Source organism: Fulmarus glacialis, unplaced genomic scaffold (genome assembly GCF_000690835.1).
Source record: "Fulmarus glacialis isolate BGI_N327 unplaced genomic scaffold, ASM69083v1 scaffold31568, whole genome shotgun sequence".
In the NCBI taxonomy this organism is placed as follows: domain Eukaryota; kingdom Metazoa; phylum Chordata; class Aves; order Procellariiformes; family Procellariidae; genus Fulmarus; species Fulmarus glacialis.
In genome coordinates, this window is record NW_009226944.1 from 54,645 (window position 1) to 80,131 (window position 25,487).

The 25,487-nt window shown below is 38.2% G+C and overlaps 1 protein-coding gene across 1 annotated transcript in view; it reads right to left on the minus strand.

Annotated features, from left to right (window-relative positions):
- LOC104080557 (protein unc-79 homolog) overlaps positions 1 to 25,487 on the minus strand; it is a gene marked incomplete at its 3' end in the record, with an annotated part of 81,045 nt that overhangs the window by 50,222 nt on the left and 5,336 nt on the right. The window contains 13 exon segments of the mRNA XM_009582978.1: positions 718 to 908; positions 2,842 to 3,072; positions 4,606 to 4,777; positions 5,111 to 5,340; positions 6,398 to 6,426; positions 7,704 to 7,744; positions 8,906 to 8,994; positions 10,815 to 10,879; positions 12,408 to 12,537; positions 13,177 to 13,232; positions 14,543 to 14,635; positions 17,609 to 17,779; positions 21,235 to 21,539. Coding sequence (XP_009581273.1) covers positions 718 to 908; positions 2,842 to 3,072; positions 4,606 to 4,777; positions 5,111 to 5,340; positions 6,398 to 6,426; positions 7,704 to 7,744; positions 8,906 to 8,994; positions 10,815 to 10,879; positions 12,408 to 12,537; positions 13,177 to 13,232; positions 14,543 to 14,635; positions 17,609 to 17,779; positions 21,235 to 21,481 — 1,745 coding nt within the window.

The following is a 25,487-nucleotide window of genomic DNA, read 5'->3' on the forward strand; positions in this document are numbered from 1 at the left end:
TACCACCTGTCCTGACTGCACAAGGTCATCTCTGAAGTTGGTGATGCACCTCATATGCCCAGTTTAATTTGACAGCAATATCTTTTTCAACATCCAATGTAAAAATGGGAAAATTTCTCAGCTCACCACTCCTCCGCTATTCCATGTTTACACTAAAAAAGTTTACATCAATACCTACAAATATAAACTTACAGTCAGTTTCAGAGCCTCTTCATCAGTTAAAAGGCAATGTGAAGTGTTATTGTCAAAGGCATACACCAGCCATGAAATTATGACTCAGACACCCACCATTCTTATTCTGGTGTTTTCTTTGCTCAACAGGGGAAGATACTAGCTAAATCAATACAAATCATTACTCTTTCAGTACCAGCTCTACTAATCCCCACCATTTCTCATCAACAGCTGGCCAGGAGCAGAAAGATGCTTCTTCCACCACGGTGCAGGAAGCCACTGAAAATGTGCCTTGCTCACAGCAAAGAAGTATCCATGTAGTTGGCTCTTGGTACAGATTTGAGGATATCAGGAGTGATAAAAGGAAACTTTCCCAAAGCTTAAGTGCTTTAGTCTAAATATAAGTCATAAAAAATTCAGAAGCATTCACTCACTACTGTCTATTGCACACAGGCATTTTTATTTGTCGTCACCATCTTATTATACTAAAACCCTCAACAATCAACATACGCAACGATAAAATGGTTCCTACATATGTCTACATACCTCAACACTTCCCGGAACTCTTTCAGTTGATTATCAGGCACTTCCATCCTTATAGCTTCCAACCATTCTGGCATGATACATTCCCACACCGGCTGGTTTATCACATTGTACGGAATCAAGCAAAGGATTCGATTCAGCCCTTCTTTTAATTGGGTCACAGCACTACATGATTTGTCCCAGTATCCACCAACCTGTGGGTATTTCCAGGAATCATACTGATGAACGATATTTCTAGTTCCTGTTACTTGCCCAGCACCGTAAATTTGCTCAGTGTGTTGCAGCCAAGAAATTGTGTGGGGTGATCATCAGCACCTTCCAGCCTGAATTTAGAATTCAGCCATGGGGATTGCATTGTTTTATTCCTCTCATTTGACCCACAGTACACAAAAGCACTGTCCAAGATTTAGATGAAGTTTGCTCACTTCCAGGCCATGACACAGAATAACCTCTCATTGTTTACAGCTCTCAACTAGGGACAGATTTGTTTGGTCAAACTTGCACCTTCGATTATTTGCTCTGGGCAACTTGTTACAGTGCTGCGTCTTTATTCTGAAAAACTTGGTCTGTACCAGGTGTTCTTTTGTGGTTGTCTTGTTTTGGATTTTTTTGAGGGAAGGTTCTAAGTGATGGAAGCCAAAAAATATACTTCTAAGTAAATAAATAACTGGCCTACAGAGATTAATTATTCTAACTGACCTCAGGTCACATCTGCTGTTCCTGACTAATGGCTCTAGCAATGCCTGCTGTTTTGGCAGCAACTACTGGTAATCTCAGCCAACAAACTGTTTTTTCTCCATTCATCACAGCTAATTTCACGGCTGTTTGTCTTCATGTTCTAGTGAACCCTTGCAAATCTGGCAAGTTGTCAGTCTAGTCTTACGTATTGCAGTGGGGGTAATAAAACTCAAAAAAAGGGGCTGGATCCAAGAAAAAGATCCATAACAGATTACAGCATGAGGTTCAGTCCTTCCTTTCCCCTTTAGCCTCAAAGCCCTGATCTCTTTTCTTCAGTTCTAACATTCAATTCATCCATCCACCTCTCAAATTTCCTCAGCTGCCCTCCAATCCTCCCACAGCCAGGTGTATCTTCAGAGCGATGGTTCAGAGTGAGACACATCACACGCTGGTCTGCACACGAACAGCAAATCCCACATATTAGGTCATGAAAAATCCACGGATGGACACTTCATCCCTGATGACGTAATATATCACATAAAGTATTTATGGCCCCTCCTAGTCTAGCCACTTAATTTTAGGAAACAAAACCAACATGTCCCCTGGACATTTTACATAAGAGGGTCATAAAATGAACATCTTCTTACAAAAGCACATGTGGTATAGTTGGCAGTGATAAATGAGGAAAGAGTCTTAAATCCCTCACAAATATAAAGTTCCTATTTTCATGCTGATGTTTCATTTCCTACAGAGGAATATTCACATGCCTGACTTTGTCGCCTGTCTTCACTATCCAGGTTAAGTGGCGAGTTCTGCTTCATAATTAATGGACAGAAAGACTCTTTCCAGAAGTGATTCCAGCAATGGTCTCACTTAGGCACCCTGAATGACCTTCCAGCTAAGTCTCTTTCTCTCCATCCAATAAGGCGAACCATGGCAGACTAGTCTCTTAACTAAGTCACTTAAATTAGGTATCCGAAGATACAGGGCATCAGTATGCCCAGAATTCCTTTCGGTTACAACTGTGTGATTCCATGAACCTTAATTCACAGCTACAGAGATGAAGTATGCAAAGAACAGAGAAACATTAGTAAAGCAGACTAGTAAAGGACAGGCTTATACCTGGGAGCAGACAAATGATACCTTTTACTAAAGACAAACTTGGGTGCTTCAGCAGCATAATGGAAATGTGCAGCTATCAAAAATGTACAGTATCTTTCAATACCTATAATATTCTTCCAACCTGCCTTCATATTACTGTAAATAATCCCCACTCTCTAACACGGTAAAACTAAAAATGCCATGAAGAGGAAAAATTCCTGAACTCCACTGCTCCCTCAACCACTGAGATTTCTTTTTCCTTGACAGAGCTGGGGGAGAAATGGTCTTTACACTTAAGACTTTAATCTCTGTGGCAAATAAAGGAACCTTGAGATAAATTATTCTTACCCTGGCAAACTCCATTGGTTTAGGAAGGAGGCACATAACCATGACATCAAACCGGACATCACAAACAGTCTTCAGCCACTTAGTAACAAACTGGGGTTTGAGCTTTTCAACCAGGCTACCAACTTCATCATCCATCATGTAAGCTGTAGAGTGAAACCACTGGAATACCATGCTAACTAGCCTTGCTAAACTCTCTGTGGGTGTATTCTCACTGGGAGTGCAAAGGCTCACCTGGAAAACAGAAACACAAATCAAGTTTCATTTCTAGAATTAAAGATGGCAAGGACAATTGATAAAACATTTCCAAACCAGAAAATAATAAAAGGGGTGGGGGGGGAAACAAGCACTGACAACAGAGAAATATTCATGTCATTTCTGGGGAAACAGCTGACAGCACTGCTTCTCAGAGAAGACCAGAACCCATCTTACAAGTGCTTTTCCTCCACATTTTTTCTTGGGATGAGGCAGCTAACAACACCCTTGCCAATTCAAAGTACAGTCTTCATTGTTCTACTTCATTGCAGGTTGAAGTTAAGGTGTTTGCTTCCTAGTGCTTGTCTCAGTTGAGTGTTAACTCAAAGGCGTTATCAGCTGGCTGCCTTTTTAATAGGAACTCTTGAGCTCTGTCCACTTTCTAGATGAAAGGTATTCATTTTACGAATACCTTTACCATAGAAAGATAGACTCTCAATGTCAAGGATGAGGCATGTACAGTGTAACAAAACTTGTTCTGTTCTCACTTCAATTCTACTTCTGGAAATGTAGACCTTCAGTCTTTACAAAATATCATTTGAAACAGAATAGATCAATATAGCACAATAAAAAAAAATTAAAAATAATAAAAGGCTTCAAGTCTAAAACACCATTAAACAACAAAACCCACAAGATATCAGCAGAATATAAAGTTTACTCATGTGGTCACTTGAAACAGCAGAGCAGCTTTGTTGGCATTATGGGATTCTAGACCTGCCACCCTGTTGTCCCTATCTCTGTTTAGACGATGGATGAGGGGTCGTACTAGTCCCCACTCGTCACTGGGTAACTGAGGAGGAGACAGGATCCTGAGAGTTCAAAGTGAATTGGAAAGAGCCCGAGAAGGAGAATTCTCCTTAAAGAGAATTGCAGAATCCAATTTCTGAGGATCTACGAGGCTCCAGCCTGGCCTGCTCATGAACTAGCCAGCAGCAGCCCTGCTATTTTGGAATAATCTCTGCTAGCTACTGTGAGGTGCAGAACCAGCAGGGCTTCACTCTGTCAACCCACACTGCATGAATTAACTGGAGTACAATGACTGGGACTGATCCAGCTAGACCAATCTGACAGCAGGAAGGAAAAGCAGCCCACTAAGACTCCTCCAGCCTGTTCAGAGGTAAGAGAGAAAGCTGAGCTTCCAGAGAGTGATGTTGAAAGATGGAAGGTGAAAGACAGACCTTTAGGGGATTGCCTTTTAAGGTTAAAATAATGGCACTCAGCAGGGGGCACTTGTGAGCAGAAGATGATGGCACATAGAAAGTCAATAAAAAAACTGAGAGGGTGAATAATTCTGTTATACACTCTATACAGGATTCAGAAAGCATTGAGCAGCTCCACACAAACTAGTTCTGCAATCTCCAAGTCTGACAGCTTCACAGAACTCCTTTTTGCTTACATATCAGAGAAGTATCCAACTAAAGCCAAGAAGTGGAAAAAAAAAGAGATAAAATTGAGGCTTCAGAAAGAAAAGGAGAGGGAAGTGAGAGGAGTGAAAGAGGAAGAATTTCTTACCAAGAACCAAATTCCAAACTGGCTCAGGAGGCGTTGGTCATGCTTGTCATCATCTTTATTATCAAAGTCTGTGTTGTCCAGGGAGTGATGGGAAGAGGATAGACCCATCTGTCTCCTGCGGTTGAGTTCATACTCCCTCTGCTCAGCATGAAACTCTGCTTCCTTCAGCAAGCTATAAAACAAGCTTGTGGTCAGTGAATGCAGCTTTCCTGCACTAGATACAGATATCTGATCAAGCATAACTAGAGGTTAAGGTATATGATTCATCATTTTCCTGAGAAGAGTAATAAAATAACATCAAATTCTAGTATTCAAGGCTGACTCCTTCCATGAGGACAACAGCCACAGCTGATCGGTACTCTGCTAATGCAGCAGGGGTTCAGTGCCCCTGCTCTGAATTTATCCTGGTGAAATTAAAATCAACTTGCACAAGATTTGCAGGCAATATTTACACGAAAGCCTGATCCTGCTTTACATATTGATGCCTCATAAGCCGCCGTATTACCTGATCACAGCTTCCACAGTGCACACAAGTTCCTCTGCCCCACACTCCCGAGTATTGATAGGGGGTGGTGAGGTCTGATAAAGATGGGTTTCTGCGGCTGCCCCAACTTCACTGCTGTGATGATTCGAATGGCATCTTTTGCAATAGCGCACTGGCCTGTTGCCATGGCGGCCACAGCAGCCCGCTGAGAAGCACGTGACAACAGCTCTTCTGACATGTGAACTACAGTTCTGGAAAATAAAAAAGATTTTATCAGGCCACAAGTATCAGGAAGTGGAACTGAAAACATGGATGAGAGTCAGCGATGGGGAACTGGCTCAAGTGTTGGTCATTTCCAATATCACTATATATAAGCACAACTGTGTGCTAACTCCTGATGCTAAGTGTCACTGAACTTCCAGAAAGATGAACTTAGGCCTAAATGCTGGGCCAGGACTTAAATGTCACGGTTGTTCTTCTTTTGGAGCATACCAAATCAACATTTAAGTCACCAACCTCAACTTTCTGGCTTGGAAGAATCTCTAAAATTTATAGTACTTCTCTTAACCCCTGCTTGTACTTCAGAATGTCTTTTTAAGTTACATGTAGCAACAGGCAGATCCTTAGGAGCGTAATCAATTGTGCCACATCAGTTTATGCTATGTAAGGATCTGCCTTATCATAGGAAACTGTCCAAGCCGCTGAAATATGTGCTACCTTTATTTTTGCCACCTGGTAATCCAGCCCAACATAAAAGCTTTCTTTACCACATAAGATCTAGAATATGTTATATACTGTATTCCTTATTATTAAAATGTTATTAAAACACACTAGCTGGTATGTACTGCAAGCAGATTCTTTTTGTCAGCAATCTTTTTAGAGCCAAGCACTGAAGACTTTCAGTCCATTTGTTTTTAAAAATACACAGTTTACAGTAGGATTTTTTTCCAATTTAGGATTAATCCAAGACTTCAAGGAGATGAGAAGATATAAACACTCAGATTTAAAATTAATCTCTTGCTCTACCCTCTTCATAAGCAGAGTTATAGAATAAAAACTGAGCTCAACTTCATAATTGAATTGCTTTGCTAATTGCCACTTCAACAAAAACCTACAACTCAAATAAACATCAGCAGTTTTAACAAAAAGAAACCTTGCTGCCGAAACATTCCCATCCACCAACAAGTGCATTCGTGGATAAATTGTGAAAATTTGGAATGTTACAAAAATGAACGCACCACATAGTAATGGAATGACACTACACACAACATCAATTCATGCCCCATCACACAAATGACTGAATCTTACCTTCTTCTGACATATAGCAGAAATTTCAGCTGTAAGGGGAAGGCATACAAAACATCAACACAGCATGACGATCCTTCTGTTTTACTATGGCAGCCATGGGAAAATGGACAAGCTGCAAGGAAGTCTCTGAGGCTAAACTTGTGTTTCCAGATATTATTGAAACCTCTACACCTATTGGACAGCATGAGGTAGGACACTGTATACTTAGGCCTATTGGCTATTTCTACACTGAAATGAAAGAACAGCACTGATGCATTAAGTGTGGTGTGCTCTGCATCCCCATCCACCTTCTGCCTATGCTTCAGCCTCACGGACAGACTTGTAAAAGTACACCTGTAGGCACACTACTGTGGCATGCTGTAAGAGACGTGGCTCAGATGTGCCTACACTGCCTGTGAAAGCTCGCAGGATGAAAGATTAATGAATACGGATGAACAACGTAGAAGCAGCCACTATCTGTGGCCCATAACTCCATAGTGAAATGTTTGCAGATTCAACCTGTAAGCAGTAGCTATTCAGTCTGTTGCCCTGGCAACATCTGATTCAGTAAATATAGGTGGCTGAGTAAAAAGAAGTACTTCCCTTAAGTAAATAAAACATTCTTAATCTGGATTAGATTTCAACTAAAAGGAGACAACAAAAAAATCTCCACTGCCTAAGAATTTTCAGTTTGCAGAACAAAGACAGAGGGATTGTCTTTGTTCTGTCCTTGAAAGGGTTATTTTAGAGAATATGTGACTGTCCTTGTAAACCCAGGAAATTCTGATTAGTCTGTCAACAAGCTTTGTCTGCATTCTGGTAGATAATAGAATATCAGGCTCTCTCACTGGCCAAGGGATAATGATTGGATCAATGACTGGATCATTGAAAAATATTTTATGTCCTTTTCTGATACCCTTTACAGACTTCTGTTCATTGAATAGATTTTCAGAAGCTTTAAGAGCTTTCGAATCAGACCCAGGCTACCGGAAAAACTAGCCCCTTTTTTTGGACACCGGTGTGGGACACACATACTTTTAAAAAACTTGGCCCCAACTGTGGATCCTTCAAGATTTGAAAATCTGTTCAGTTGTCTCTGCTTCCACACACATGAAGAGTATCATACTATTTCAGATAGAGGATTAGTCAATTTTTCATAGTACTTTAAGGACATCAAGCAATATTAAGTACAAGCTACTTTAAAAGTCTAAAAAATTCCTTTAGAATAGAATGCAGCATTTCAAGTAATATAGTATGCAGAAATATCACTAAGCACAGGATTGTACAATTATGATTAGTTTATACCTACCCTTAAAATACCTCTTACCTTGTGGTAGAAGAACATCAATCAACCATTCACTGTGATCCCTATAAAAATTGTATATCTAATTAGCTTTCCATTTTTTATTTACGCATTTATTTTTGCACAGACGAAATTTATCTAAATTAATGTTATTCAGAAGCTGCTTTTTTACAAATGTAGATCTATAAATTGCAGGCTGCTTTACATTACGTCTCTTTGTTCTGCCTGTCTTATTGCAAATTACCTCTTTGCTGATGTTGGTCCACCATGTTCAAGGCTTTCAAAAAATTAGTTTTAAATTTATCAAATTACAATAGTGTGTACTCTGAAAGTCTGATGGCTAAGAAAGGATAGTGAAGAATAACAGATGAACACAGAAGAAAAAAAAAAATGTACCAGTACTGTTTTCTGTGAGTCTCCTTAGAAGCTCTGCTTCTACCAAATTCAATTACTTTTTCCTGCAGCTTGAAATCAATGATGACTTAAAAATCTAAGGTGAGATGTAATTGCTTTTCCTACAGCTGGTGTGATATAAAGGTGTCTTAAACTGGGGATGAAAAAACCCATGTAGCTTCTGAACTACCTGTAACCTTGTCCATTTGAACGAATGATTGGAACTCCCCATAAGTGTTAGTAGATCTTGTAAAGTAATGCAAACCAAATCAGCAATTTTAAAAAAATAAAAATAAAATAATAATAATAAAAAAAGAATAAGTGAGGTTAATTCATCTCAGGCTATATTCCTTCCAGGTAATGGACAAGCCTGGACAAATTTCAATTCTTTACTCTGCTGCTTCACAGTATACCCTAGAGAATAATCTGAAATACATGTTACAGAAAAGGAATAAAGTCTCTGTGAAAGAGCTTTCATTGTAATGTCCCACTTTTAACAACAACTAAAGGATGAGGAGAAAAAACGTTTCATAAGCAAAAGTTTGTAGATTAATAAGGTTCCCCTATCATAGTCAGTGCATCCCACAGTATCTATTCATTCAGAGATCTTAACTTTAAAACTCACTACTGTTCAAGCTAGATGCAAATGCCTACCATCTGGGGTAAATTTCTGTAATCCTTATTCATACTGAGTGGCAGTGTGCTTCATACATTTCAACAGGGTTATCTATATAAATTATATACTCATCATATGGAAATAAAGCATAACTCCAGAGTTCCGGACTCTGGAACCTGACTATACCTGATCATCTTCCAACTCTTAGTTTACCTACCCTGCAATTCTCTGGCTGCATTCTTCACAAAGATATAGGGGAGGTGGCTTATCACCCAAAGCCACAGACAAGGATGGGTCAATGCACATCTGAAACACAGAGAAGGAAAAGAATTAACACATCTGTTTATTGAAGTTCACTGAGAAAGTTCAGCACATTAATGCTAGGACATACAATATAACACAGCTTTGATATGTGCTGAGAGCATTTAGTATTCTGAAAGATGGTACTCAGCATCTGACAGTACAGGATCTTAAATTATTTCTAACAAAGAGTGGGGTATAACTGAAAATGAGAGCCTATGGGAAGAGAACAGGACATATTTCAGTATCAGTATTATCACTCTCTGAAAGACAAGTATATTAGTATATTTTGTGTTACACATGTACATTGCATAGTCAAGATAGACTTACTTTTTATTTTTTTCCAAAGAGACAGTCCCTTAGAGGATCCATTGCTTAGGACAAGATAATGAAAAAGTCTAGATTTTTCTCTCTCAGTAACACCTCTTCCAGCAAAATCTAATTTCAGCTATCATAGTTGTTAACTATACAGCACAATTCCAGTGAGAGAACGAAGACTATGGACCCACAGTTCCCTTGGCAGCACAGGTACAAACTTTGTCTTGCATTAGCTTTTATCCTTCCACATTAGCCAGTTACAGAAAACAGTTACCGGCCAGTTACATACACATTTGGTTAAGTGTTTTGTACTATTTAAGTAAAAGCTGAACAGTGGTATGTATACACAATATCTTAACCACTTAGACCAAAATGTTTCTTACTCCATCCAAGTGCAAGATCTTATTTATAAAGACAAATACCTCTTTGAATGTTTCTCTTCTTTGTTAACCAAATTTACATTCATCTATCCCAGAGACAAGAGGCTGCTTTTTTTCTGAGTGATGACTGATCAAGACTGGTTCTGTCAAAGTTAAGCTAAAAGATCATTCAAAAATATTCAGGTATTTCATCTGCAAAGCTTGGAACTGTAAATTTCATTGATATTTTGCTCTACTCAGTGATTAGTCTGAATCTAGTGATCACTACAACATGAAGCAACACCTTCCAGCTTTTTTTCCTATGAAAAGGGATCATGGAGAATGATTGGAGTGTGCAGGAAAGCGGTCCCTTGCAGGACTTGTGAGATAGATGTCAGCATTATGCCCTATCAGTATCATAGCCTGTGGAAAAGGCTCACTGAAGAACTGTTTGACTAATGTAATTATGTTAGTATATGAATTGATGCAAGGAAAATTGGTTGTATCTACATATTTAACTAGGTACAAGCTAATTAATTAGTACACCTAACTGTAGTATGGACTTGGGGTGCTGTTCTTGCCTCTGCAATCAAATTGCGCTATGATCCTGGTCAAGCCATTTTAGTTTGTTACCCTGCATGTAAACAGGAAACATATAATTTACCTCCCTCAAAGAGGGCTGTAGAAGAGGTAAGTCAAAGCTTTTGGACATATTCCAAGCAAAGGATCGCAATCAGAGTAGGTGCATTGTGTGACCTCAATTAAGATACCAAAGTGAATATGTACCTATGTAATTGATATAATGCTTCCTGTATATAGTAATATTTGTGCACATATTTACACACATATGTGTTCAGGAAAACATTTACATGGATTAGCCAGGAGCCAGCTTAGAATTTTATAAAGTGCTCTGCAACCATCCTCATGTTTAATATTAAAACTTGGCCCACAGTAGTTGGAGTAAATATCCCATCTTGCTTTAGGCAGCCAAAAAACATATTCACAAACTTCTGGCCCCCTTGGTCTCAACAGACTTTACTGTTCCCTTATCTCCTGCACCTGCACACAACCAGAGCATATGGCTGGGGTCAAAGTGCAACCTCCCATCCCCCAGATAGTTGGGTTTGACCTCTGAATAAATAGCAGTACCTTCACAGCTGGTTTGTTAATCGCATTATGGCATTCAATGTGCTGGCAATGAATAGGATTCCAGGCTGCAAACCCAAAACACAGCTGATTAATAAATAGAGAAAATATATTTACATTCTTTGTGTGTAGTGGTAACAATTGAGAACAACATCCTCTTGTACTAAGTACTATACAAATATGAAAGAAGACCTAGCCATTCCTCAGGAAGCCTAATAATTACAATAAACAACCTAGAATATATATGCCTACTGACTTGTTTGGGATATAATTATGAAATGAACCATGAACTCAGCAAAGACATGGAAAAAGTAAGACGCAGACACCCCCACTGTAGACCCTTCCTGAACTCACCAACACCTTGAATTAATTAATTACCCTTCCACTCCAGGAGCAGGATGGTAGGAGTAGCTGAGTAAATTCAATAACGTTCCCAGGCAAAATGAAAACACAGCTATGATAAAGGAAAAATAGTCCAGCCACAGAAGGAGCCTTAGCTTTGTAATGACAAGAAGTAAACAACAAAGGTATGTTCAAGTAGCATCACCTGGATGCTATACGGGATGCCCCCAGGTCAAAATGCCATGCAACTGCAGATAATACTCATCCCATTCTGGGATACATTAACAGAAAATTTATATATAGGAAAATTATTCCAGTCTACCCAGTGCTAGTAATGGTTCAGATGGAGTATCATGCTCAGTTTACAAACCGGCTTGCATGAGGGAAGTGATACAGAGCAGTACAAGAAGAATGATTTTTAAAAAAAGTCAAGAAAATCTATCAACCCTTCAAGGGAAGGCTTTAGAACAGATCAGACAAACATGTATCAGGAACATTCAGGATATACTTGAGTTGGTCTAGGGGGTCTTCTAAGGTCTCTTCCAATCTTTCATTTTTATTATTTAAAATGTTGCATTCTGGTCCAGAAATTTTAAAAGTGAACAAAACTTATCCCATATGACAGAGATAATTTGAAACAGGTTGAGACAGGCTAGCAGGAAAAGCAAGTCATGAATTGCTGCTGGACAGTCCCCACTGTAGAAGCACAACCCCATCAGTATCACTGGGGAGTCTGGTGGACAGCGGACTTTGTACCACCCACCTACTCAGCTCCAGCTGCATTGCTGACTTTGTCTCTCATTTTCACCCTATAGTCAACCTTGAGAACTTATCCATTATACTGACTGCACCTGACATCACCTGACTTTTTTTGACAGTAACAGCCAGATAAGGAGTCTTAGCAACAGCAGCAGTGATAGCAGCTGGCACAACAAAAGCAACCAAAGCAGTAATTGAAAGGAACGTAAGCCAGAAACCCGCCAGGCCAAGGCGGCAGTTTCACAGAACATTTGGCATACTGTATTTATTTCTTCCCCTGCTGTGGTTTAGTTAGTATCAGGAGTAACACAATGTATTTACTAGCCATGATCACAGTTTTTATTTTTCATAACATGTTTTGAAAATACAGAGAAATGGATATTGTATATACTTATCGAACAAAAGATTTCAAAATACACTGTAGAACTGTAAACATGTGACTTATGATCATTTCCTTTATATTTATTTTGGCCTATACAAAACAGATGCACTGACCTGTGTACTGCAGTCCTCTGTACTCACTGATTGCCCCAGGGGGTTTTAAATTGGGCCAATAGTGAAATAACATTTGTACCGCTGGAGGTTTAACTTGAGATGGTCCATAGGCTATCACATATAGCAAATCCTAAGGAAAGACACGTACAAAATGTTTATTTTGCAACATAACAAAATACAATTTAACATATATTATTTGTGTTCAAAGATACCTGAACACACAAAATATACACATTTCATGCCCTACCAAACATCCTTTGTACGCTCTTACAAATGATGACTAACTTCAACATGTTCACAACTGGCTTCTGAGTTTGATTGGAGCATCCAACTGCTACCACCCACCCTGCATAGCATGCTAACATATAGCAAATGAAGCCTCTGTCTAGCCATGGAGCAAAGAGGTGTGATATAGATAAATAATTGGATCCAGACCAGATTCAGGCTAAGACAATACTCACAAATAGTCCTCATAAAAGTTCAGTCCAACACGAAATGAGAAGATCGGTCATTATTAAAATTTCTGCTAATTGGAGCCACAACCACATAGTACTTAGGAAACAGAGCTGCTCTGTTCTACAAAACATGGAGCTGCTTCTGTAAACTAAAAAGCAGAGGGACCTTCCTCTCCATAATCCAGAAGGAGGACTGGATACAAAGATCATTTATAACTTCTTGGCACACGGTCAGTTCAATTTTCAAGCCACCTGGTTTTCATTACTATCCAAATACAGTCATTTCCACAAAGTATATATGATCATAAACTTACTTTCCATACTTCTTGCTTATATTTCATGAGGCATTCCAATAATTGGCAGTGATACACTGAGAGAGAAAAGACAGTATAATACTGAAATGGAAACTCAAGTTACAGAAGTGACGTAATTAGCTGATTGGCTTTGCTTTGTCTGTCCAAAACTCTACACCTCATTTAACTACTTTTTATTTTAAAGGGTTTGCTGAAGAATCATTGCCCTGACAGTCATCACAAAAGATTAGAAATTAAATATTAGTAATTTGTTTCTGTCAAGGAATGCAGTAAGATAATGAGTATTATGAATGTACAGCTTTTTGCACAGCAATGGAGATCTTTTTCAAACACATTTAGTTTAAGAATACCTGCTAATTCACTTAAACTTTGTCTCTCTGGCACAATGTAAAGCTATAAATGGGCATCTTGTCATTCACCTTGAGGCAGTAATGGAAGTCACATGTAACAATACATTATTCCCATGTATACCAAAGGCTATAGGAGCCACTCTGCATCAAACAAACATGAGATCCAAATGAACTACTTTACATGTCTGACTTCCCTAAAACCACAGGGCAACATTTTCCTCAGATGGCTGGAACATGGAATTCACAAACAAAAATAGAATATTTAATGAAAAAAAAAACTTGTGCAAGTAGCTTTTAAAAATAGTGTGCTGCTTTTATTTACCGCTGTGAACTACATTAGCATGATGTGACACTTCTCACGCACATACTGTAGTGTGGGGCTCCTCCCTACACACACCATCTCCACATCTACATAAAACGGGAGATAGTTGACTATCGTGCAATGTAATAGCTCCCTCAGGCTAGATTTTGTTTCTATTTGGTTATGTGATCCCACTGATTTAACTGGGACTGCGTCACAGTGAGAGAGAACGGCCTTGTGTTTAGATACTTATAATTACATTTAAATTTATTATAGTTCTGTTGAGCCTGCAGCCAGCATTACCTGTCTTCTTTAAAAAATAATATCAGTTGTGAAGTTGGTGCGATATGAATCATAGTATAAGTCAAACTGTTACTATGAATTTCTATACTCAAAGTTAGTGGTGATTTGTCTCCAACACTGATGTTACATATCAATGCTATTTTCTGATGTCAAGCAAGAGTAGACCAGAATCTCCAATCCTGGGCCAAAACCTATTTCTTCATCACAATGAGACCTCTTATCTACATAATGATTACTTCAGGCATGATGCTCAGAAATTCCAGTTTTGACTAAAATCATTTATTCTTCATCCTGTGTTGGATGGTGAGACAGATTTTTCCCATCACCTGAACTTTTCCGATTGCATTTGACAAAGTACTTCATGACTGATAGTTTTAGAGAGAATGATACCATGTTGCATATTTACACATACCCGGGTTTGAGGTGTACTGCATTGCAATCATTAGCATTGATGATGCAGATAGATTGACATGTGCTGGAACACCTTCTCTTTTTGAGGATCCCACTTGAAAGAAAGGAAAAAAAAAAAAAAGAAAACATTTTCTATTGTATAACAAGGAAAATTAGGTGAGAATAGCATATAACTGATTCCAGCTGATGCAAATAAAATTCCTAAGATACCATGTCATTAAAAAAAACCCCAAAGCCCCCCAAAAACTAGAAATACTCTGTATTGGAGGGGGTGAAACTCCCTTTTCTGCTGGAACAGAAAGATGACTAAGAATATGGTATTGCTTCACAGAGCACACATCTGGTTTTCCAGATCAGTAAGATTTCATTCTCAGAGCTGCATTAACCAAAGACAGTGATCTTCTCAGGCACATTCCTTCAGAACCCACAGACTGGTCAAAACAATGTCACTTGTATAGTCAAGTGCACCTCGGGCTTGGATTGTAGGAAAGATAAGGAGGAAGTGGAGGGTAAAGAAATAAGAAAAAATGGAAAGCCTGCTGTTGAGGTATACTGCTGAAGGGTTGGGGCTGGTGGTAGCTGCTGGTTGTTGGTGTATGGCACAGATTACTTCTCAGGGAGCACATGGTATGAGTTCAAGTTATAGCTACAAACCAGAAAAATTAGCCCCCCTTGTTATGTGAACTGTGCTAAGACAATGATAAACAGTAGCACTGAAGTGTAGCTAAGCTGTTGTAACTTTGACTTCGCACATGAAGTGGCTAGAGTTCCTTCTGGTCTCCTACGAAGTGGTTACTATGAAATGGTATACTTGGAAAAACCCTGCAGAGTGTAGGTGTTTATTTGCTGAACTATAACATGGCAATATGGCTTTGAAGGCAACCTCCTACAGAGAGATGTGGCGTGCATCTTCCCCATCCTCACTCACAGCACTTTCCCAAGCTTGGCTGCCAGGACCCAAATTCCAAGCATTTGGGATAGAAGCACAGAACTGTAGCTACCAGTTCAGTGAGATGCTTTCATCCCTCCCATGTGGCTCTCCAGCTGCTTACACAATCTCTTTCATCCTCCCCTTTGGTTTGATTCAAAGCTGAACACTAGGGGAAGGTAAGGTTCTGCACTCGCCTTGTAGAGGGGCAGATCATTCTCGGGGAAAGACTAGGACACTAATTAAAAGAGCACTCAACTGGAAAAGAAGGAGGGAAAGGAAAATGGAGAATTTCTCTCTTCTATCTGGTACTTCTCCACATGACCCAACAATACTATGGCTCTCTTCATTGCACTTCATTCACTCTTTTTTGAATCTCATCCACACACATAAGAGCCCCCAGATTATCACAGCAACATCTATTTGTATGGATTTAAATTGCAAAATACTCAGCAGCTCTAACCTGGCAATCAAAATGTGGCCATCAGCAGAAAAGCAGGTTACAGTACTAGAAGCCAAATGTAAAGAGCAGCAGACTGGTTTCATACAGAGATCTAACCAAAACTGTTTGAGGAAAAAGGCAGCATGACAAAGGTTGCTCCCATGCTCTACACAGATGCAATCTCTGCCAAGGGCAGTTGGGGAATAGTATCTATTTAAGTAAACCAAGGATTTGGCTCAATCAGTTGTTTTGGAGAACAGTTTTACAGATCTGAAGATAGACAGGAAAGGATAAGTCACCCACATCAGCAGTTCTTTAACAGATAACAGTAATGGAAGAAAAAGGAGTTTAATGCAACATTCTGTTCTTAACCCAAAGGGGATCTATTGCACATATGTATGAAATATATAAATATATCTTAGTAATTTTCATTTGCATACTGTTATTAGACATGTCAAAGGTAACAGAGAAAACATCATGGCAATGTCTTACAAGGGACTATTTTACATGGGGAAACTGAGGTACAGAAGAGTTAAGGGATTTCTCCAAGATCACTGACTGGTAGAGCCAGAAAATGTAGGTGATAATTTCCATAAAATCTTAATCTCAAAACACTGGACCATGCTTCTTTTCACATTCTAACAGCATCTTCTACATGCTTAAATGACATCAATCTCTGTACAAAGTTGTTCATATTTTTCCATAAAGGTCTGGAATACAGATAAGGAGGAGACATTCTCACAGAATTGCAGGATGGTTGATGTTAGAAGGGACCTCCGGAGATTCTCTTGTCCAACCCCCCTGCTCAAAGAAAAGCCAACTAGACCAGGTACTCAGGACCTTGTCCAGCTACGTTTTGAGCATCTGCTAGGATGAAGAATCTGCAACCTCTCTGGCAAACTATTCCAGTGTTTGGTCACATAGTAAAAAGCTTGCTGCTTAAAACTGACTTGATCCTAATGCTTCCATCTGCAGAACATGGTTAAATTTCTCGCTACTACTGAATCCCATCAAGTTTTCTATCAGGTACATAGACGAGCATTCAGAACACACCTCAGGATTCACATTCTGCAGGGATTATGAAATTATGTAATCATGTGACACCCTCGGTGCGGGGGGAAGAAAAAAGGAAGAAAAAAGGCAGGTACTGTCAGATTCAGTCTTAACACTTACGGATAGAAGACATTACAGGCACAGCTATTTAGTACAGAACTTAAAGAGAAAATGCTGAGAAGAGAGGGAGGGAGAAAAATTGGAAATTCATGACATCATTACATTGAGAAGAGTCATTCTTGTACATCCCGATTTAGTCCAGATGCAAAAATTACGCACGTTGCTATTGCATCTATCGTTTCAGGAGCAGTTTGTCCATTGATTCTCTATTCAAAACTCCCACTGCGGACACTAAAAGTTCTACGAGTCTAAAACCAGCATATTTCTTAAAGAAGCTAAACTTCACCCTTTAAATGAAGGAAGAATTCACACAGTAACAGAGCATAATAAATAAATAAAAATTATAGAATTATTTCCCTTTGAAAAATAGTCACAGGGAATTATTTTACATAAATGCATACAGTAGATTGATGTCCCATTACAATTCTATGACAGATCAAACTTTGACTTCTACAGTCTGATACTATTATAGCAATGCATCATGTTTTCTGAGACATAACAATACTAGAATGAGTTCTACTTACATATAGCCATAGGCAGAAAAGATGTGCTGAGATACTCTATAATATCCTTATGCAGAAATGGAGGAAAGGTAGCTAGTGTTGAAATCATTGTATAGGGTAAAGTACTCAAAATATCATCATTGAGAAAAGGAAGTAAGCATGTAGTAGTGTAAAAAATTGATTGCCCAAGATCTGTTGAATAAAATGAAATAAATACAGAATCATTACAATGGAAAAATAATTATGACTATGTACTTTTTAGTTTACAAAACTACAAAAAAAAAAAGATTACATTTACATTCAAGTTTTCCCCCCCAATGTAATTTGGGAAGTTAATCACTATAGACAAGAGACTTCACCCATCATTTTTAAGCCTCTCCTAAAATAGAGGGAAACAGCTGTTCAACAGTACTCAGAAGAGTTTGGAGGGAATATGAATACTACAGCCAGTAAAATCATTGATTAAAATCAATGTTGATTTTAATCATACAGTAATTAACATACAGTGGCCTGCATTTAAGCAGTTATTAGAATCAGAATTTGATATGCACTTTAGTATTGAAAGGCCTGCTTTTGCAAAAAGCATTCTAGTCTTCATCAGCCATAGAAAAATAAGATTTTGATCTTAATTACCCTCAAAAGAGCTGCAAAGTACCCCCCACAAAGAGACTACAGGAAGCATCACTGTATTTTTCAAGCACTGTATTTTTCATGTGATTAAACTACGGATCTTGTTTTCCTGGGAAGCCACTGAGGCCAAAAATGGCCAAGGCTTAAAAGGAAAGGAATATTTATCAAGAATTTCCATACTTACTCTAATTAATTATACTACAACTCTTCGGAAGGGATACTTAAGAAATGTGCAACATTTCAAGATCCAAAAAGAAGGGATAGGTTATTGTGTATCTGGGCACTGTGGCATCTCCATACCCTCTTCTACATGAGGAATTGAGCTGGGGCCAATAACCCTCTGAGAAGGCACCCAATGAACCCCAAGTTTGAACCTGTATGATGATCCCAATGCATCATAAGACCTTTCACCTGCGTGAGAGGGATTCCTTCTGTTACTCACTCTGTAATGTTAAGTATGTGACAGAGGCCTTCACTCTCATCTGTACAACTAGGATGTTTTAAAACTGCCTCTGTGTAGTGCTCAGAGATCTGTACCTGTAAACATTATGAGTCATAGTAAGAATTAAAATTAGCACTCCATTTCAGTGGTTGTGGCAAGTCTTCTATGCAAGGGTCTAACCAGACCCTTAATGCTATAGAGTGTTTTTCTCTTACAATACATATTTACCAGCTAAGCATTGAGAGTTTTGTATCATCTGATTGGACCAAAGCTCAGGACTGCCTAGCGCACCAGTTGTACTTACCCAAACAACATTGATTGTTCTGATAGAAAAAAATATATTTCTTTTAGTCAAATGTTAAGCTGAAGAGAAATAAATAACAAGTTGTATTGCAAAATTTAATTCTCCGTATACAAAACCATAGAAAATAGCAAGTGACCTCCCCTTGCCCCAAGCATGAGCCAATCAAATTATTCCTGGCAGATAATTATCTAAACTGTTCTTAAAAATATGCAAGACAGCTCACTCCTCCTCCTGGCAATTCATCCTAGTGCTTAACCATCTTTATCATAAAAAGGCCTTTTCTTTTTTTTTTTAAATTTCCATTGCTGCAGCTTAAGCCTATAACGTCTTATCCTGATCAACTGTAACCACAAATAGTTTGATTTAGTTTATTATTTCTCCTCACAGCAACCTTTACATAATTGTATATGATAATCATGTCTCCCTTCCATTTTTCTCTAAGCTAGACAAACCAATTTCTTTCTGTTTTTCCTCACTGTTCACATTTTCTAGACCTCAAAACATTCTTGTTTCTTTTTCCTGGACACCTCCCAAATGGTCCATGTCTTTCCTGAAGCCAGATGGACAAATCTGAAAATTTTACTTCAGCTGAGGCCTTGCTAGGGCTGTTAGAATGATACACAAAATGCTTGGGTGTCTCATACACAAAACATCTGTTTACACATTGCTAGAATAATATTAATATATTAGTGACTTATGGTCTGCCTCTGATCTACTGTAACACCCAGATCTCTGCAGTATGGCTTTCAAGCTAGTATTTCCCCCATTTTGTTTTTGCCTGTAATTTCTCCTGCTTAAACATAGTATTTTACATTTCTTCTTTGAAGATGTTTCAAAACAGAATGCAATTTGCCAAGATTGTTTTGAATCGGATACCTTTCACACAAAGGACATGCTATTCGCCATCTTGATAACCCCTGCAAATCAAAGTGCTCTCTCATTTCTATCAGCCAAGTAAAAAAATTAAAATATTTAATAACACTAAACCCAGCACAGACTCCTTTAAGATTCCCACTTGGTACACCCTTCCAGCTGACAAGAGCCACTGGTAATTACTCCTGGAGTGTTTTCCTTACTCAAGTGGGGACCATATGTCCCAGATTGCCTATTAGGATGTCAAGTGACACAGCAACAAAAGCCTGACTAAGGACAGGAAAACCCTGCCAGGAGAGCCATTGTGCTGCCATAAAAGGAAATTATGTTTGCTCAATGTTATTTGTTCTTTAGAGGTCTCCATTGGTTGTTAATTATCACCATGTTATCTATTTAGAAAAAGATTGTTTTGATAATTAACTCCACCATTTCTAGAAATTGAAGTTAAGTTGACAAGTCTATAATTTGCTAGGACCCCCCCTCTTGCAAGATCATACCATTTCCTAGTGCAGTAGTCTGGTTCAAAACATGCTGCTGCCAACTCAAAAGGAATTCAGCATTTAACAGAAACAACTTTCCCCCTAAAGAATTTCAGCAGTATATCAGATTGACAACCTTCCTATACTGAACTATAAGTAATACACCCTGATACCATGGTGAAAATTAGTATTAGGCTTATGTAATATAGGGAGAACACTGGGTTCCTGAATCCCATTATGGAAAGCCACAGACTAACAAGCTCCATGTATGCAGAACTTGAAAGAAAACAATATAAATACAACAGTCACAAAAAAAAAATCTTGTGATCAACTAGTTCAAAACATAAGAAAATACAGCTTTTCTGTAAGTTAGACAGAGATATTGCCATCTTTTTACCCAGGAATATTTTAAAGCCATCTCAAATCACCATTACCATGGTTTTTCTTCAATTAAATATATACTATGTTCTATTTAGAGATGGACCTTCACCAAAACACTCAATCTGCATATTCGTTATAGGCCAGATATACACTTGCAAGCAATCTGTGCCTTTTTAAAGAGAGCCACCCCAAAAAGACCAGTCTGAAGATATCCCAGCAAATTCAAATTCAAAATCCTGATTTTTTTAGACCCATCTGTATTGGTTTTCTTACATACCATTGTATTTTAGTCACATACCACCAGCATATCACTAAAAATCAGACAACCTCAGAATTCAAACCCAAATCCACAGTTAGTAAAAAAACATCTTTTATTTAAGAAAGTCAAACCAAACACTTGGATATAAACGTATCCCAGGAGATTTGAATTCCAGATCCAGGTCAGTTTAGGCCCATCTCTTCTACTGCATTTATGCATCATTCATGGATTCACAGCACTGAAGTTAAGCGTACTGGAAGAGTTCAAGGGCCTGCTTACCATGTTGACCATGTTGTAGCAAGGGAACTAGATCCAGCAGTGTCACCAGTGTCACGTAAAGTCCTTGATAGTCCAAGGATGGGTAGTCTGATAACTGAGCATCACGACTTTGCTGGCCACGTTCAGATGGAGCATCTCGCAGGACGCTGTAAAGGAGGGAGCGAGTAACAGTAGGGTTGATGGAACTGACCTGTGGTCTTAGAGATGGGGTGAGTGGGAATGGCACAGGAAAAAGACACATGGTCATGGGCACTGTCAAATTGGAGGCATCTTGATTCTCCTTCTTCCCTGTGCGGGACAAAATGCTGTTGGGGGGACAAAGAAAAAAAAGAGACAACAAAGACACAAAGAACAGCACATTACATTGAAATGACACTATAAAACAAATAATAAAACACCAGATACATCCCACATAAGATGCAATTGCTACCAAAACCAGTGTGTCTACAAATCTAGCAACCATTCACTTTCATGCTTCAAGATGAGAGAATTCAAAATTGACATCTAGGAAAATTTCATTGCATCTCATGTGTTATCTGGTTCATAAGGAGCAAAAATATAAAAATGCATGTTTCAGTGCCCTACCCATGTTTCACAGTTAAGAAAAATTCTGAGAATTAAAAGTGTTTGCTATGGAAAAATAGCTATGTCAAAATAGGCTGGTATTTTGCTCTGAGATTTTGAGAGATTTATTTCCCCCCCCCCCATAATCTTTTGAAGCAACTGACTGAAAACATGCAAAATATAGGTGTGGCACTTGCAGAAACATGTTTTAGCAAAGAATAAACATGTGTGTTTGTTAAGATAGTCTTAAAAATCACATGTTTATTGCATTAAAATAATGTCTGTATGTATTTTATGATACTGTTTCATGACCACTCACTCAGTATCATTTGAGATAATGAAGTTTAAACAGGCACATGGATTTAGAAATAATACAATATTTCTAAAATGTTAACTAAACTACATTTGGAAAAGTTATAAAATAATATATAGTAGATGGTCTTTAGCATATGTTTGTGAGCTAATGATAATGGTTGTTTATGTGTGTTTTTAATTTTGCCCATGTTTAGGGAGGAAACATTTTACTTTATGAATACAAACACTCCTTGGGTAAATAGTTACCTTTAAAAATCTAAGGGCTAAGCAAGCAAGACCAATTATGTAACTGCAGATCAGACAGTATGTTACCATACATTAAAAAAACTGTTACTTACGTTATTATTCAACAAAACTCACTATAAACTAAAGAAGACATAATTTCAAAAAATGAAAAGGATTTAGTGGGAATCAAAATAGAGGCTATACGTCAACCAGCTTGTTATGTCGTTTTAAGAATGTTGTAAACTTGTTAATCTAATTTATTAAAAAAAAAAAAAACCACTATTTTAAATAGAAATAAATTGTCACTTAAGCAGTGTTATATTTTAGCTATCAGGCAATTATAGGGTTAGTTCATAATCTTCATATGTGCCTATAAAATATAATACACCTTCTAAATATATTAAACCACACACAATGTCTTTTTTTTTAAAGCACGTTTTGCACCACTCAGTGGTTGGGATTTCCAAAAGCAGTTGCTATTGGTTTAACTCTGTTCCCAAAGTCAGTGTTAAAACTTATAAAAGACAAGTCAGTGGCATTAAAATTTCCCCTGGCTAATGAAGAGCAGAGTTATGTCAAGAGGGAGCACTTCTGGAAAACTCCGTCCTCTTTAACAGTACATAAATCCCTACTGTATAATCACCTTAGCACAGATATATCTTACCTCACAAGTCAATTCAACAATTTACACAAGTATACTAAATTCTTGCAAAGGTGCTTATAAGAGAAGGTGTCATTCATTTGCCATATATATAAAACACTTCTACAAGTACAGTTCTATGCCAAGTGGCTACTATCACATCACACTTGCAATCAGAGATGACAGACATAGTCTGTTTTAAGAAACTACATACTTTTTTTTTTCCTTTTTTATTGTGCCTTACATATTTGGCAGATTATTTTGGTTTCTGTTACCCAATGTCCAGTACAAGAAACATGGTGACTGTCATGACAGTGTTTATAAAATTCTATCAGAAAATCGCCTAAGATCTAGTATGACTTTAAAAACAAATGATCAGAGTGCTGATTCCTTTTAATTTGCTTGATGTTCATTTGCCGTACTTTGCAGCTCATGGTTAGAGATATGAAGGTACTAAATTATATTCCTTCCCCATTAACCAACAGATTATATCAATTACCCATCCCTTTACTTGCCAACACATCACTTCAAGTGCACTTATTTCCAGAAAGGATATGACTGAATTAATTAATCCTTGCTTTGGAAATCATAAGGCAGTGATGGAGAGCTTACACTATAGGCTTCCCTTCCTTTTAGCACGGAGCTATGGCCCACCTATGGATTAGAGGCCAAAGCACACCGTCTTGTATCTTGATCAGGGCATCCTTCTGTTCACTTCAGGAACAGCAATGAGACCGTATCTAAATTCCAGCTATAAATTGGAAAAAAAAACCCAAAACTTTCAGACCCAGGCTTTTGCCTGACCCATATGTTTTAAAAGCAATAAACAGAAGAGTCAAAACTGAAAATCTAGAAAGCCCCCTAAGACCAAGATACAATGACTGCGGTTTGCTCCTGTTTCTGTACAAACCATGTACTGAGAACCTGGAGTCTCTGCAGATCATGACTCCATACTGAACTTGCGCCGTGACAAGTGACAAAGTCACCAGGGCTTGTTTCAGTATTTGTACATCTTTGCTGCAAATCTATCCCAAAATTACTGCCTTCCAGGAAAGGTTTCCTAAAATGCCTACATGAGAATTGCATCTCACCAAGGCAGCAAAACAAGCCTGACCATTAATTGGCCACTGGGCATTTATAACTATTCCTTATGTAAAACATTTTACTTAGAAATACATATGGAGAATTTTCTCCAAGAAAATGTGAAAGAATGAGTCGTTCTGCAAGATGTTTATTAAGTCTTAGATCATTCCTCAAATGAGGGAGAAAACACTGAAAATGAGCAGGGCATGAAACAAATTCATGCTGTAATGTAAAGAAATGCTTTTGCTCAAAGAGAAAATTAAGGAAGAACTAAATGAATCAATGTGCTATGCATTGTGTATGGTGATTTTATGTGATGTTTGTTCATAGAAATAAGAAATTCAATTTTTTCAGCCATTCCACATCTGTTCCCCCCACCCCGAGCTTGTGATTTATTGAGGCTATGTACAGAGCAAAGGAGCAAATTAATCCCTCGTGCGATCCAACTATAGCTAGCAGAATGACACCAGATATGAATGTGATCCAAAACAGTGGGCATGCCCCACTGAAAAGAACACAGTCAATGTGTCCATAACATGGAAAGGTAAAAAGTATAACAAACTGTAAAAGCTACACCTGTAAAACCCAACTATGATATGGAATTTCTCTGACTCATCACTATTCCCCCATTATTCCTTTGACTACATATGTTCATCAAGAAATGTTTATCCTAAAAAATTCAGCTGCAAAGAGAGTACACATCAAACTGGGAAATATTTTTTAAAGTTATTCTAAAATAGTAGATAATCACAAGCAAACTATTCTTAAGACCAGATCCAAAATCTCCAGAAATCAATAGGCATTTTTGCTAGTTTGATCAGTATTCTCTTAGCAGCCCAAATTCATTGCATATGCTCTGTCTCAGGCTAGAAAGATTATTCTCCACTATATCCTTCTATCATTGATGTTAAACCTTGCACAATGGAGTCTCAGTGTAGGAGGCAGAAAGAAGACTTAGCATGCAAAATATTCAAAGAAATTTCTGAACACGCTCTTCAGAAAGGTTCTTAACCAGCCTGTTTAGTTTTAGGGTAAGTCTTGTAGAGATCTGCACACAGTGGGTGGGAGTTTCCTTCTTTCCATCTGCCACACTAAATACAGGGTGTGTTTTGTTTTGCTTTTTTATCCAGCTTCTTTCTTAGTATCAGCAAGTGTATAAATTTACACTGGTTCAACCATAGCACTCAGGCTTTGACCCACAGTTCAAATTCCCCAGTTACGGGGATTTAGGATGTGATTTGACCTTGCTGAGTATCAGAACTCAGCCCAGTTAAATTCAGATACAAGTTTTGGCTTCAATTTCTGGTGCCCTTTTAGCTCTGAGGCTGATCAGATCCCAGATCATGAAGGACAAAGCCATTTGTGTAGACCTGCATATCAGATATGAGTATCACTTCTGCCCCATGAGGTTCAGCATTATCAACAA